The sequence below is a fragment of the Oppia nitens genome, unplaced genomic scaffold (genome assembly GCF_028296485.1).
Source record: "Oppia nitens isolate AA-2021 unplaced genomic scaffold, nextdenovo-longstitch-racon4-pilon3 scaffold3_pilon_pilon_pilon, whole genome shotgun sequence".
NCBI lineage: Eukaryota > Metazoa > Arthropoda > Arachnida > Sarcoptiformes > Oppiidae > Oppia > Oppia nitens.
In genome coordinates, this window is record NW_026533221.1 from 7,481,364 (window position 1) to 7,497,672 (window position 16,309).

Consider the following 16,309-nt stretch of genomic DNA (forward strand, 5'->3'; position numbering starts at 1 on the left):
TTTTTAGTGAAAGCTATGTGAAGCAAATATAGTACACGTTATGTGTTGTCAATCATATTGTCAATAAAATGTTAAACCTATTTAATATTCATTACATACTCTAATTACATGAAAACAGATATCTTGTAATGTAAACTATTGTTACTTTGTTTAGTCAGCTAAACCTTGACTGATCTGTATGCCTATGATATGCATATATATTGTATTATAAATATATGAATATATATATTTGAAAATAATTACCATATTTTTTCTAGTTTTCATCCCTATCCTACTATTAAAATACTCCTATAATTAAAGTCCTATTGTTTTCAGGTTTCAATGACTTTCAATCTAATTTAGTGAAAACAACCTTTAAATTCAATTATGTTTTCATGTTGTTTATGCTTTCATTTATAACTTTATTTGAAAATCTCATTTTTTAACTTTAAGGTATTTTACATTAATAAAAAGGACTTAAACTTTTTTTCTTAATATGACATTAAATAAGTTTCAATTGCAATTTATTATGTCTATACTTAATAATAAATAACTAAAGCCTTTATAAATTGTATTAAACTATAATTACTTTCTAATCATTTATTATGTTGACAAAAATTTTAATCATTTTATTTATACTTTGTTTAAAAATTGTTTACAAAACTTAGAAATATTATAATTATTTTTATTATTTAAAAGTGTTTTATTTTTATTTATAAGAAAATTTATGATATATTTGTCAGTTATAGATCAAAATACATGTAATTATTTCTCACGACATAACATAACAATATATAGTATAGTAATCTAAGATTTAAGAAAACCTTTTTAAAAAACCTTTTGCTTTCAGAAATCCCTGCGATATATGTATTTCAAAATCTCATGTCTTTATTGGTAATCCTTGAGCTAAATAAAAATCTATTGCAATCATTATTTTTTTAAAATGTCATGATTTTTAAATAACATCACAAAAACATTAAATAATAATAAATAATAGTTATTTAAAGTAATAAAATCTCATTTAATGCAATGTGCCAACAAATATCACAAAATATAAATAAGTTTAAATAATTACTTTTTTATTAATTTTATTTTATTAATAAAATATTTTTTTATTTACAACATTGATCACAAGTTAATTAAATATTGTTTAAAATATAATATTTTGTTAATGAATTTTATAATTTTTAAAAATTCTGTACACATTAAATATTAATAATCTATCAATGTAATGTTATTAAAAAATAAACAATAAATAAAAATTTAATAATTATTATTGTAAATAAATTGATTATATTTATTTTTCTTTAAATGATAAATTTATATTTACGATTAAAATTAATAAAATTAAATATTTATTTTTTAGAAAAAATTATTAAATGATTATATTATATGTAAATTATGTTGTTATTTTTAGTGTAAGTCTAACATAATATAAAATTTATATTATAAATGCTAATATTTGTTATGTCTGAAATTGATAAATTTCGTGATTTAAAAATAACAATAATTTGTTTTGAGTACATGTATTATCCACGAAATAACTACATGAAAAATAGTTTTATAAAAATTATAATTTATTTTTTTAAATCAAAGTTGCCCTTCAATTTTATTGGATTAGACTGATTTGATTGCTTATAGTTTTACTTAATTTACATATGAGATTATTATGTGGTAAAAGATATAATTTTTTAATAAAACAATTTTTGTTTTTTAATGTTTGCTTAGCTCTCTATTGGATTTATACTCACAGTATTTGTTATTTATTGATTTTATTATGAATAAAATATTTATTTCTATTATTATAACAATATACAGTATTATATGTGATTAAGTATTATACTAGCAATATCTTTTACGATCAAATTATGTCTATATTTTTATATTTAATTAGAAATAATAGATTGTTATCAATTTTATTGAACATAAACTTATAAACCATTTGATAAACTCTCGAAAAAAATACAAAAATTAATTTAACAAACATATGTTGTCAGTATTAGATATTTTATTTTAATAAATAATTATTATTAATATTTGCTGCTAAAAAACATTTTACAAATACTTTAATATAGTATAATATAATATGTGAAATTGACTCGTCAGGCATAACTTATTTAATTGATGTAAATATACAGTCAATGGTCTAAACATAATTAGATAACTGTTTTCAAAAAAAGTCTTGTGTGAACTTCTGATATACATAAGTAATATATTTAAGATATATATATATATTTAATGTCACATTTGCTGAGAAATATCGCGTAAGACATTACTTGAGGTCTTCAAAATAAATAGGAAGAGAAATAGATTGTGATTTTCATAAATATTAATATTGTTTTGAAAATATTTTAAAATTAAGTCATAAAATTTTTTAGAAAAAATTGTAGCATTAAATTTAATTTTTAAATCAAAATTTTATTTGGCATAATTTAATTATATTCACTAAAAATGTGTAGTTATTATAATTATTACACAATTATATGTCTATTGGTTTACATAGAGTCTACACAACAAACTAAATGCCCTAATTATTGCTACGAATGCACTGTCGGTCAAACCATTGAAGGTATGTTTATTTAAATAATAACTTTAATATATTGAAAATTATAAAATAATGTTGAAAGTCATGCATCAAATAAAAAATCTCTTCAAATATAATAATATGTATATTTCTAAAGAGATAGTTTAAGATAGGGAGTGGCCAACAGTTAATTTTTTTTATATGATTTAAAGTATAAAAATAATATTTTGATGGTCTGTAAACATTTATTATTAAGTAAAGAATAAATGGTTTATTTTTATCGCAACTAAAATGACTTTTTAAAAACTTAGAAATCCTTGAATACATTGTCTAAATTAAATAAATTTTGGAAAAATAAAAACTTTTTAATTTATTATTATCAGAACAATGGTTATAATTTACAATACAATTGTTTAGATACAGTAGTTGTTTACATGACAAAATATTTTTTGGAAAAATGATATACAATGTTAAATTAATTATGAATTACTTTAACTTTAAAAACTAAATTCAATCTTAATTGTGATAATAGTGTTTTTAATTTTGCTTTATAAAGCTTATAAAACACATAAATACAATTATACTATTTAATTATTTACTCTTTTTATTTATTAAATAATATAAAATTGTTATATTTAATTGTTTAAATAATAAATAGATAATTTATGTTTATTTTTATCTCATATATTAAAAAACCAAAATCTTAGAGATCAGATGTGATGGATCTATGGTTGAAGAGTGTGACGAACAAAATTGTTTACAAAGACTTGAAAATATTGAACAATATTTGAATGATATCTCAAAATTAAGTCATTTAACATTAAACCTGATGTCAATTAATACAATATATGATATTATTAATAAAAAAGACTCATTGCTATCAATAAAGTTGATTGATGTATATGTTAAAAATGATAAAAACTGGGGCCCAGTGTTTAGACAACTGTTCCGATTAACTGATTTCTATATGAAGTGTTGGGATTCATTCATTAGTTCCAAAATATATGTAAATTATGTTAATAAAGACGAATCTGATATTAGCAAAGAAATTATAACATTTTCTCTTATAAACTGTCAAATCGAGTCAATAAATAGCAATGTTATTAACAAATGGGTAAATTTGAAAATGATTTCATTGGCTTATAATAACATTAAACAACTTAATAGACAGTGGTTTTCACAAACACTACCTCAGCTCTGGTCCATTGACTTAAGCTATAATCAGATCACTAATATTGAAGAAGACTTTTTCACGGGAATGCCTTCTCTCACAAAACTAAGACTCGACAGCAATTCATTGAAAACTTTAAACTACAAGTGTTTTGTCAATGTTTGGCATCAATTGCACGAACTATGGGTCGACAGTAAGTTTTGAAAATCTGTTGTAATATTTAACAAAAATTAATGCAAAAATTTATTATCTATTCAAATGTCTTTTGCTTGACTAATATTAATGGACACAACAATAGACAATCAAATGAAATGTGATCCAAGTCTGCAATGGATTCCAGAGGTAATGCATCCGACATTTTTTGATGACGGCGTCTGTTATAGTGAACACCCATACAATGGCACCCGATTTTTCTATGAACTTCAAAGTGGAGATTCAGACATCACACCAACCCTACTATCCAAACAATGAGTTAATGGCTAACAAACTATACATCAATTCATGATATATTCATTTATATCATAACTTACTGTAGTTTACAATTAAACAATTATTAGTTTTTTAAAAGTTTTTGATAACTCATAAATAATCAAATATAGTTTTATAAAAATTTAATCAATTTTAACATTTTTACAATAAATTAGTAACTAAAAATTTTACATTTTATTAATAAGAAAATTTTGGTTAAACTTATATAAAAAATTATATTTTAGTGCATTCATTTCTGTAATTATTTTTTTTAATACTTACTCTAGTCAATTGATAAAATTAATAATAAATATATGTATTGTGTAATACTATAATTACTATACTTACAATATATATAACTTATATTTATCATAGAGTAAGAGGTAATAGTATATTATATTTTTAATTGAATGTTATAAACATTTATTTTAAACTAAGAAATAAAAATAGATTATTATGTTAAAGTTCGTAAACAATGTAAAGAAATATTATATATATATATTGTTATTATATGATTGTTTTGTTTGTTTTTTATATTTTCAATTTACAATATTTATTTGTCGTATGAAAATATAAAACACAAGAGACAAAAGTGACATAATTTTATATAACAACACATAACTATGTTATCCTATACTCTCTCTCTCTCTCTCTCTCTCTCTCTCTCTCTCTCTCTCTCTCTCTCTCTCTTCTATTATATCAAAATAACTGAATCTATAAGTTATTGATTTTACTTTTTGAGAAGATTTTTGGTAAAGAATGAACAGTAAGAAGAAGAGACAGTAAATTAAAGCAAAGAAAAGAAATTATTGACACAAAGATTTGAATGCAATGTAAGACTATTATTGAAGTACATCAATGAATGTAGGGTTTTGTCGCTATAATAATTGCAACTCATTTATGACAACTATATATAAAAATAACCAAATAGTAAAAGTCATACAGTAGTTAATGAATGTTTTTTTATCACACAATTTCTATCTATCTCTCAATATCACACAATTATAGCTAAATCTCAACAATACTGTAATAGTTATTCAACTCTGGATTCTTGCAATTTCTTGCCTATAATGAGATATTTATTGCTATATACTGTATGCTATTATGTAATATTAATTATTAATATTTATGTTCATATCTATAGTATATCATATATATAACTATTATACGGTATATACTGTATATGTTTTTAAAAATGTTTTAAATAACGTTTATGGATAAAATAATAAGTTAGCATATGTCAAAAAATGTGAGATATATTATGTATTGATAAAATAATCCAGACTATTTTGTTTTGCCTTTTGACAACCGTTTCAATAGACAACTTGTTTTTAGAGATAACATAAATTCCTAATACTATATCTATTTATATTATTTATTATACATGTATTTGAATCTGTATTTTATTAGTAAATAACATACAATTCTTAAGAATGACATTACATAAGATTTTTTTTATTTACAAAAAACATATTTCACTTTTCTTGTTGTAAACAAATTGTTTCTTTTATATAACATATTTAGTAAAACTTTTGAATATTTATGACATTTGCTTAAAAATGATTTATGTTTTTTATAGATAAGAGAGATATGGGCAGTGATGTTAAGGTCATATACCTGTTTGCCATATAGACTGTGGGCTCAAACAGAAAGTCATATATGAATCACAAATTAAGGTCTCAATGGTCTCCGCCTGCAAACCAGTTGACGGCTTAACCATAAGTTGAATCGCACCGTCAGATCGTGGGAAACACGTCTTAATCTTTAAAATATGACTAATATTTCTCATTTCAATTCAAATATATCTTCAAAAAACTTTATAAATATTAGTCTAAAACAGTAGAACTGAGGAAAACATTTGTGGCCTAAATGTATTCAAATACTGTACTATACATAACATCCAATTTAATTGATTAGCTTTTGGATACACTTTTAACAATTGCTCACACTTTTTGGTACATAAATATCATTTTTATAAAATAAAAATTAAAAAGAAAATAATTGAAAAGCAATCCATAAAATAGAAATTGAAAAATATGCAACAAATAAAAAATAATTAAATTATCACAAATATATCCAATATATATTTTTAAAAAAATATAAGTTATACTTCAAACTAATTAAAATTAGTATAAACTTGTAAAAATTTCAATATATTTAAAATGTACAAAAAAAAATAAATAAAATTATAAAATTACTATATTTACGAAAATTTAAGTGATATATTATGCAATATAAAATTTAGATAATATAATAGATTAAGAAAATGTTTATTGTTTTGTCTAAATATGCTAAACATATCATAATCTCAACGATCACTTGTTTTGTTGAAAATATCAAATCTTTTTAAAACTCAAATCATTAGTGAAATCTCTATAAAAGACATATCTTTGTAAACATAATTCTTACCAAATATTTTTTTCAAAAGACCGGAAAATATTATTTTTTTAATACATTATTATATTTCATGGTTTCTCATATACAGTATTTATCATTAGTTTATATATAATTATATAAATATTTCCGTAAACAATGCCAACGACTTGTTAATTAATAGTTACATCAATTACTGATTTATAAGTTATAATTAGATTTTGAAAACAAATTGCTATTCAAACAGTTTAAAAAATTAATTATATTTTTATAATACTGTATATTACTTAAATACTATGTAATAATTGACTACAATATAACAAATTAGTACTATAATTATAATCTATTTTATTGATTGCTATTTATTGTAAATACTGTATATTGATTGTTAAGCTGACACATAACGGATTCAATAAGTATTAAATAAATTGCCGTTAAATACCGTACTTAATATATTAAATTATTAATTAATTTAATATTAATATATTAAAAATGATACAAATATTTTCATAAAATCAAACAAACAGTTTTTATTATAAATTAAGTATAATAATATAATTTACATAATATATTGTATTAAAATAAATAATAATAGATTTATAATATGAAGAATGCATACAGTATTGATAAATATCATAAAAAATCAATACTTTTTACAATTATGAACATTAATTATAATTAAAATTAGTAGAAAAAATTAAAAAACCAAATGATATTTATTAAAATGATATGAAATAATTATAAAAGTGTTGACAATTTATATAATTAGTTTATATCGTCATTAAAAAACTTGAGATAATTTATCAATGATTTTGGTAATTGGTTTGCAAACAGTCGATCACTGTTTGTCATAAGTTGTCGACACTTTTCGGTCTCAAATTGTTTACGTATAAAATTACGAGTTATTTCTTTTAGTGTCAATGGTTTAGAAAGCCGTTTATTCATCCATTTGATAAATTTATCAAACATTTCAATATAATAATCATATTCATCGTCGGGTACGGACTCGTCGTGACGCGGATCAGAATAAGTACTAAAATTTTTTGGGAATTTGCAGTTCATTGTTATTAACATTTTGAATGCCATTGTGTTGTCCGGAGCGAAGTAGATGTTCTCCCAATCAATATCTTCATAATTAGCTCCCATTTTGATCAGATAGACAGCAAAGTCACCGCATTTATTCATTTGCAATGCAAAAGAAAGTGGTGAACCACTCGCCATAATTCTGTCTACTTCTACAGTCTCTCCATTATAAATGGCATCCTTTGGTTTAAAATTTTGATTTATGTCACACTTTTGTGATGCCATCAACTCTTTGAATAATTTCAAATACAGAGTATTAGGTTTACAAATGTTGGCGTAAATTAAATAATGAAGAGGTGTTCCCCAAATACAATGCAAAGTATTGATATCGTCTGTCATTTCAATTATTCTTTTAATGATATTTACCATAATTTCGTTGTCAACAGCGTTAACACAATGCTTAAGAAAGAACCAAATGAGCGGTTCGTCTTCAAAGAGTTTGTTTATCTTTTGATTAATAGTCTTCAGTATATCAAAAGTAATATTAAAATAATGGAATCTAATTGAATGCTCCAATTCAGACAATTTTGACTTTAGTGGCGACCAATTGCTTCGATATCTTAATAACAAACTAATGGCTTCAGTGTTGTTCAACTCGATGGCCAAACTCAGTGCTGTATGATTGCAATAATTTCTGAAGTTTGGATCCGCACCGAAACCGAGTAATATTAATAGCATTTGAGAGTCGCATCTAAATTTGACGGCTAAATGTAGCGGACGATCGCCATCATTGTTGGCCACATTCGGGTTACATGTATTATAGCAAAGCTCTTTCACCCAATCGTCACGTTTGTAACGAACTGCTAAGTGAAGCGGTGTTTCTCCAGTCGTGTCATTCGGAAAATGCAATTGTCGTCCAAAATCAATAAGAATTGTCACACATTCGGGAAATACTTTCATCGCGTATTCAATGGGTGTCTCGTTCTTATAGTAAAGACTTCGTGTCTGTAATCGGCCAAACAATGCAACCAAATGGCGGTCCTGTGAATCAATTGCTCGGAACAGTAGTGGCCAGTGATTATAGTATGAACTCTTGTATTGAGCATTATTTTTGATGAGCAAAGCGGTCACTTTCGGCTTCTTTAGACTCACACTTAGTTCAATCGGTCGCAACCAGTTATGGTCAGTGGCCTCGATGTCTGCTTTGCGGTCAATAAGTAATTGAATCATTGGTTGCGAACCTATAATAACAGCCAAATGTAACGGTGAGTATCGGATAATATTGTGTCCTTCGAGTGACAACTCTTTCATCATTTTTTGACTCGTCTTTGTAGACACTGATCCAGTCTTAAGATTGATATCAGCGCCGGATCTCAACAATCGTTTGGTTTGATTCATCTCATTCTTCATCACCGATAGGTGTAGTGCTGTCACACCAATCATCAACTCGTTGTTCAATTCAACACATTTTACATTAAAAAACTGATCGTTGAGTTTATTGTCTGTCATTGTGGTCACAGATGTCTTGGGATCAGTCAATCAATCAGTTGATGACAAATAACATGACATTTAAAACACTATTGTTTTAAACAATTGTTTTTTACATATCTTTCTTCAGTATATATGACTCACAGTTCAGTCAGTAATCAACACTAACTATGTATTCAATTATTATATTAAAAGTTCGAATAAAAGTTCGAAATTATGTGTTATTTTTGAACAATAGATGGAATTATTGTCGCATTTAATACAATAATATAACGTTATATTTGTATGATTTGTGTTATTAATATCAAAAACGCAATACAATTGTTGTCACAAAACTCCTATTTAATTAATGAGTCGCTCGCATACAACGTTACGCTTATTGAACGATAGTGTCTATTAAATGAATGAAAATAATATAGAATTTGTATACAATTGCATACAATCATCACATTTAGGGAACAAATTAAATGTCAGTCAAGTGTTTGACTAAACAATCATTTGGTTTGTGTTTACTTTAAGACAATAATTAAATTATTAATAATTGCTTTCAATTAGTGGACATAATGTCGGAAACAAAGACATGTTGTGTGGTGTCTGAGTTGTCGATGACCTCATTCAGAGTGATTGTCGTATTAGCGGTGATGTTGTCTTCATGTTTGTGTGAATACGAAGACTTCCGATGCAAGTGTGTGTGTCCGTCGACCGGAGTGGTCAACAACGGGTCTCAGGCGTCGAACCGAAAACTTTATATTAAGAACATTAGTCCGAATCGATGTAATTGTGATTACGTTGTATTACCGCAATTGGACGCAACAATGCAGGACAAGGCCAAAGAGTTTTGTCCGCGTTGTGAATGTAAGTATGAATCAAGAAATACATCGACCATCAGATTTGTCGTCATATTCATCATCGGTATCATCTCATTCCTCGTCGTCTATATGGCCTTCTTGTCACTATTGGATCCATTGATTCACAAACATTGTAAGCAATACTTAATTATTTTTATTAAATTAATGATTTCATTATTTAAAGTTATTTTTGTCAACATTTTTAAACATTTTTCATATCATTTTATAATATAAAATAAAACTTATTTAAAAATATTTTTTATAAATTTATTTAGTTTTGAAAATATTTTTAATGCATTAAAAAGTTTGATATTTAATTTATAATAGCTTTACATTTATATACAATATATTTTGGTTATTCATATACAGTACTACATGTACTATATGTATAATTTGTAGTCCAAATTGATTTATGATATTTAGTTTTAGTTAATAATTAATTATATGATATTATGTTTAACTTTATAATTAAATTACGAAATTTGTTTGAATAATAACTTGTAATAAATAATGAAAATGTTGAGTAAATGAATCAATTAATTATATGAGTCTATCATTAACAGCTGTCACTCGTAATTATGAACAACACATCGACGAAGAGGTGTCAATGGATGAACAGATAGTGTCGGACAGCGATGGTGTGACCCGAAGGAGAGCCGCCACCACTCCTGTCATGTGAGACTAATAAAACAATTACTATTATTACTGTTATTACTATTAATATTAAATTATTTTACAATTTATCACTTATAATAATAAGCTGATCGTTATATTAAATGATTGTCAATATTATTAAGCAATAGAAAAGTCATTATTCTGTTTCAATGACTTATTTTTTCCAGAATTTATTATTAGATATATATTATTATTATTAAGTCAAATGTATAAATAACTGCAATAACGTAATTGTTATGATAAAAATTATTATTATCATTATGATTATTTTTATTACAGTATTATCGAAAATTGAATTTTTGATGAGTTTTTATTTAATGTCATTTAGAAGTCCAACGAGTTCTGGAGGACCGCCGCCCAAGAATATGCTGAATAGAGTGGGTCAGCAACAGACCAGATGGAAGAAACAGGTTCAGGAACAGCGTAAGAACATCTACGACAAGCACACTATGTTGAACTAAACCTACCGTTTCATCATTTTGATGGCTCAACATCATTATTATAATGTATTTTTATTGATAGATCTTATTTATTGATTATATGTTAGCTATTTATTAATATTATTATTATTACTTGTAATGATTTTATTTTCCCCTATAATATGCACATCAAATGAAGGCTTATTATAAGGAAATTAGAAAACGGTTTTTTTGCCATAAGAGTGCTATTTATATTTGAACATTAAATTTATATTATGATAATTATTAAGTGAATCAATTATGTATACAATTTATAACAATAACGTTTTTTGTAATATTTATTCGACATCAAAATATTTTAATTGTTAAATATTTAAGTTATATATATATTAATATTAATTTGTACAATAATTATTAAGAATTAATTTAAATAACAAATACATTTGTGTTTTTGATCAAAATTAATAAAAAATATGTGTTTAATTGCAAATAGAGTTATTATTAGACGTTTAAATGACTGACATATAATTAGTATCACTTATTAAAAAATCAATTGAATTAACAACATTAACATTCAGTTTCACTTTTGAACGCAACCTCAGGACTACTCGGCGGTTCCGGTGAAGTGGCCATCGCTCGACGGGACAGAATTGGTGGCGTCACTCGAGATGATGAAGTTGGCAGCGATGAGACAAAGCTAGCACTCGCTCTGCGACCATAACTGACAACTGAGAACCGTCGGGGCGGTGGTGGGCGTAGTTCGCCGTCGTTGTCGTCATCGTCTTCGTCCTAAATCATAGATTATTATAGTATTTGAAATCAATAATTACCGGTAATTTAAATCAGTAATCAAACCTCAATATTAATGAGAATATTAGTGCCTTTGTCTGCAATCGACTTTCTTCTTCTCATTTCAAACAAAAGACCTGTGAATTCATCTTTGAGTTCTTCATATCTTTTGATGAAAGTTGGTTCACCTGAACTGAACTGTTCAGACAATTTATGCAATTCGTATTGTACTTCATGTAATTTGTTGGTTAAGTCGATGACACCATCGGGCGATGGATTGTTGATATAAAGCGGTGATTCGTATGGAATGTGACTCTTTCGACGACGTCTTGACTCTCCCGGAACTCTTCGACGACTTAACAAACCCGACAGTCGGTTGAGCTGTGCTTTGAAAAGTTTAGCCAATCGTTTAGCACTTGGTATGAGTTGTGAAGTCGAGCTAATCGATACATAGAGTTTACCATTGAATGAAAATACATTGAATACAAGTGAACAATAAGACGGCGCAGACATGAAATATAAAACTTTGTTGAGACGGTAGGACCCGATGCTTAGGTTAGTGTCCGGACCACTAATATTACTCACATATAATGAGGAATTCCTATTCACTATATTTACTAAAAACCTATATATTGATAGTGGAAGTAAACGACTAAATAAATAGTGTGCACCTATTATAAGGAACAAACATTTCAATGGTCTTCAATGGTCAACAAATACATACTATTATTTAATCATTTAATTCATTTTCAACATACCATACATAACGGCTGTATCAGCTGATGTCTTGAGCTCTTCCATCAGATGTCTTACTTCCCACAGTCGGGGTATAGCTCCTTAAAATTAAAAATTAAAATTTTCAATATATTTATAGCATATTTTAAAGCATCAAATTTTTAATTAATTAAATAAATATTCAATTCTTTTTTAATTTTATTTAAATGATTTGAAATATAGTCAAAAAATATGTTCACACACACACACACACACATATATATATATATATATATATACACTCATATAACTTAAAAAATAAATATTAAATATAAATAAATTGAGAGCAAAATGCATATTAAATGAGTTCAATGCACACAAACCTTCAGTATTTGTTGGTATCGGAGATGTGACTGATTTCATAAATTGTTGAGAAGGGATAGATTGAAATGAATATATATATTAGTTTTAAAAGCATTTTGTATAAAATTTATTCAAATAAAATTTAATTTCAAATTTTAATGAGAAGTCATTCAAAGTTGACTTTCTATAGGTTTACATAATTTAAAAAAAATATCAAACGATATATGAAAAAATGAAATGTTTTAATACCTAAAACATAGTTAACACCAACAAGACTGGACTCCGTGTGATTATTTGGACAAATGTCTATTGGCATCGATATATTGAGATCGGGTGGGTTCAAGATTCTGGCTCCGGTAGTTAAATAAGCTCGTATTGATCCCGATATTGTTGATATCAACAAATCATTCAATGTACTATATAATAATTGTATTATTATATAATTTAATAAAATTTTATTGTTACTTATTGTTCAAATCTTATTAATAAAATAGTTTTAACAAAAATATAGCTTCAGGTCATTTGCAATATTAAAAAGAAAAAAAGGTTTGAAGATTTAAAAAATAAATTCAAACGATATAAACAAATAAAAATTGTAATAAAAGTATAAATAAAATGTTAACGAGTTGTTAAAATGTATTATATGATAGTATCAATATATAATATAATAAAATAAGTTATATATGATGTTAAATAACATAATTAATAAATAAAAATATTTTTTTTAAATTGTAATTGAAATATGTGTGAGAAAATAGCGGTCATACCTTCTGGTCACTTGTTTGACTCGATTAATTCGTGGCAAATCAATGGTTGTCCAATAAACGGACTTAAATGACTTGTTTTTATGTTTTTTAAGATAATTATTATGTCTTCGAGTAAACGCCCAAATGATCCATAAGAAGAAAGTGAGCGGACCTACGATGACTGCTCTGAATATATTGATTGATAGCGTGGAACCACCAAAACGTGCTTTTATGTTGGATTGTGGAGGCGGTGTATCGGACAGGTATTGTACGAGTATTGTGACTAAACCTGACTGCGATAGAGACTGATGAACGCGAATGATAAGCACAACTTGATTGCAGTATTGGGCGAATGCATAGCGGATTTGCCACAAAGGCTTATCTGATGGTAGAGTTTGAGACATCAATTGGATCAGTCGTTGTCGTAAACACTTTCGATCGACAATTGGCTCGTCTTCAACAATATTTTCCTCTAATGTGTCTGAATTGTTGCTAATTTTCCAATAAGGTGTCCGAGAAATGCCTCTATAAACCAGCTTTGATTTGAATCGGCTGAGCTCTGGTCGACTAAGAAGTCGTGTTGAAATGACATCCCGTAATTGATCGACGGATAAGCCCTTATCGATATAAAGAAGGCAATGTGTGATGTGTCCTGAATTGAGCCAAAATGAATCAATTGGTGCTATCTTTTGATATTTTTCATCAGACACCACATCACAAGCACTGAACCGCTTGATGAGGACAGTCAACGGCACCAAAACAAATAGACATAAAACTATTGGTACACCACTTATTATTGCCAATAATGTAAAGAAAAGGGTGAGTATAAAAATTCCGGCAATATTCCTGTCCAATGGATGCACCAAATAATCCAACTGAACGTTGATTTATAAAAATATATCATATAATGAAAATGCAATCAATTATTAATTTTATATATACTTAATATATGACATTTAAATAAATATTTACTTATTTTGTTCCCATTTCTAGTATTTTATTAATATTAAAATTATTATAATATAAATAGTAATAAAATTATTGTTATTATAATGCGATCAATATTTTTATGTTTTATAAGAATATTCTGTCTCTATGTCTATAATTAATGTAAAACGTTGTATTGTTATACTGTATATTATCATATATTGTATCTAAAATAAACGATTAGTTGAGTTTAAGGCTTTTAGGCCAACAAATAACTATTACTACCAATAATTTAAATAATATAATAAAATTAGATTATTTTTAACTTAATTCAAACATTTTATTTTACAATATTATTTCAGTATTTGATTTGTTACAAATTATTCTACAACAATATTATTATATAATACTGTATTATATGTACTCAAAATATTACAGTAACTCATGTGATAAAACCAAAGTAAAACACACACATACACACACACACACACACACACACAGAGAGAGAGAGAGAGAGAGAGAGAGAGAGAGAGAGAGAGAGAGAGAGAGAGAGAGAGAGAGAGAAACTACTGCACGAAAAAATGCAAGAAAACGAAAAACTAAAATAATTAAAATAAATGTTTACCCAAAAGATTACATACATTATGCTTATAATACATACATACCTGACATGATTTGATACCACCTGAGGATTTAGTCAATGGTTTCTTATGATTCTTGTTGTTGCCATCACTTGAATTGGGAAATGAGATCTTAGTTCTCTCATTGTCATCCTCTTCATTGTTGTCTATGATGTTATCAGTTATGATATCATTTTTATCCATTATTATTATAAAAGCCAATTAAATGGAAATAAATTCTCCTCTTAGAGAGATTCATGAGAGATAATAGTGTTTATTGTTATGTAGTTTTGTTGAACATCTTAATAAATTAATACCGAAAAATATTTCCTAATTTTTTGTTGATTCTGATAAATACATTGTATTTATATTATTGTTAGTATTGATGTGATTATGAGAAAAACAATTCGATGACTTAACATAACATAACATTAAGATTCACATAACATACTATATTTATATAATAATCAACAAATAGATTAATAGTTATATAATTGATTAAATAATAGACAGTAAGTTATTATTGTTAATAAATTTATTTTGAGGTAATGAGTCTTTTATACAAAGCTTAACCAACTATTAGATAGCAGTAGTTATAATAGACTGTATGAATGTATAATACAATAGTAAATCCAACAACTGGTGCAATGGTATCACTTGTTTGACAGCCGCCACATATGTAATACAATTAATATTATTGGTTGAGAACTAGTGAAACCATCGATATCAGTGATATTATATGCCGTACAGTAGTGTATCAATTGGTATATATGTATGTCTGAAAAGCAATTGTAAAGTCACTGTATTAGTTGTGGAGACAGCCCTTCTCATCATCACTTGTATCATATTTGTGTATTATTTGACTGCCGTTCCTCACAATTTACTGTCACTACGCTAGTGCTCTACCAGTGCTCAGTAGTCAATGGTTTCAAATGGAGAATAGTTTGAATTGGCTGTAAAACTGATCTACAGATCTGCTCACAAAACAGTAGACTTAAATTAAGACCATCTCTAGCACTATGAATATAGATCTCAACCTAACTCTCTCCATCATCAATACCTAACCAATCAATCACATTGTATGCCAACTCTCACATAGAGGGCATCGATAGAGTGTTGAGACAAATATGATCACAACCTCATAGTTAACAATATAAATGTTAAAGCAATAGCTCTGGTATT

At 26.2% G+C, this 16,309-nt stretch overlaps 4 protein-coding genes across 4 annotated transcripts; 2 read left to right on the forward strand and 2 right to left on the reverse strand.

The window, feature by feature from the left end:
- Window positions 1–3,465: 3,465 nt before the first annotated feature.
- Window positions 3,466–4,145, forward strand: LOC128958066 (uncharacterized). Its single transcript, XM_054303881.1, has 3 exons — window positions 3,466–3,617; window positions 3,671–3,867; window positions 3,973–4,145. Exons 1-3 carry the CDS (start codon window positions 3,601–3,603, stop codon window positions 4,143–4,145), a joined length of 387 nt encoding a protein of 128 aa, XP_054159856.1. The 5' UTR covers window positions 3,466–3,600.
- Window positions 4,146–7,280: 3,135 nt separating this feature from the next.
- Window positions 7,281–9,047, reverse strand: LOC128958067 (ankyrin-1-like). The gene has a single exon (XM_054303883.1). The coding sequence runs from the start codon at window positions 9,045–9,047 to the stop codon at window positions 7,281–7,283; it is 1,767 nt and encodes a 588-aa protein (XP_054159858.1).
- A 426-nt stretch (window positions 9,048–9,473) lies between these two features.
- LOC128957675 (proton-transporting V-type ATPase complex assembly regulator TMEM9-like) lies at window positions 9,474–11,186 on the forward strand. The gene is made up of 4 exons (XM_054303479.1): window positions 9,474–9,527; window positions 9,582–10,007; window positions 10,438–10,549; window positions 10,878–11,186. The coding sequence occupies exons 1-4, from the start codon at window positions 9,494–9,496 to the stop codon at window positions 11,008–11,010; spliced, it is 705 nt and encodes a 234-aa protein (XP_054159454.1). The 5' UTR covers window positions 9,474–9,493; the 3' UTR covers window positions 11,011–11,186.
- A 349-nt stretch (window positions 11,187–11,535) lies between these two features.
- Window positions 11,536–15,331, reverse strand: LOC128958068 (uncharacterized). Its single transcript, XM_054303884.1, has 7 exons — window positions 15,173–15,331; window positions 13,602–14,455; window positions 13,084–13,250; window positions 12,855–12,884; window positions 12,516–12,593; window positions 11,824–12,428; window positions 11,536–11,757 (listed from the first exon to the last, which is right to left on the reverse strand). The coding sequence occupies exons 1-7, from the start codon at window positions 15,329–15,331 to the stop codon at window positions 11,536–11,538; spliced, it is 2,115 nt and encodes a 704-aa protein (XP_054159859.1).
- Between the last annotated feature and the right edge of the window lie 978 nt (window positions 15,332–16,309).

What these genes read in the sequence shown, in the direction of transcription:
- LOC128958066 (XM_054303881.1), top strand. An exon ending in GCACGAACTATGGGTCGACA is followed by an intron (nt 3,868 to 3,972) that starts GTAAGTTTTGAA and finishes ACACAACAATAG; the next exon opens with ACAATCAAATGAAATGTGAT.
- LOC128958067 (XM_054303883.1), bottom strand. Translation starts at nt 9,047, where the DNA reads ATGACAGACAATAAACTCAACGATCAGTTTTTTAATGTAAAATGTGTT.
- LOC128957675 (XM_054303479.1), top strand. Translation starts at nt 9,494, where the DNA reads ATGTCAGTCAAGTGTTTGACTAAACAATCATTTG. An exon ending in TTTGACTAAACAATCATTTG is followed by an intron (nt 9,528 to 9,581) that starts GTTTGTGTTTAC and finishes GCTTTCAATTAG; the next exon opens with TGGACATAATGTCGGAAACA. An exon ending in TCCATTGATTCACAAACATT is followed by an intron (nt 10,008 to 10,437) that starts GTAAGCAATACT and finishes TATCATTAACAG; the next exon opens with CTGTCACTCGTAATTATGAA.
- LOC128958068 (XM_054303884.1), bottom strand. Translation starts at nt 15,331, where the DNA reads ATGGATAAAAATGATATCATAACTGATAACATCATAGACAACAATGAA. An exon ending in GATACCAACAAATACTGAAG is followed by an intron (nt 12,594 to 12,854) that starts GTTTGTGTGCAT and finishes TTTAATTTTAAG; the next exon opens with GAGCTATACCCCGACTGTGG. An exon ending in TGATACAGCCGTTATGTATG is followed by an intron (nt 12,429 to 12,515) that starts GTATGTTGAAAA and finishes TCCTTATAATAG; the next exon opens with GTGCACACTATTTATTTAGT.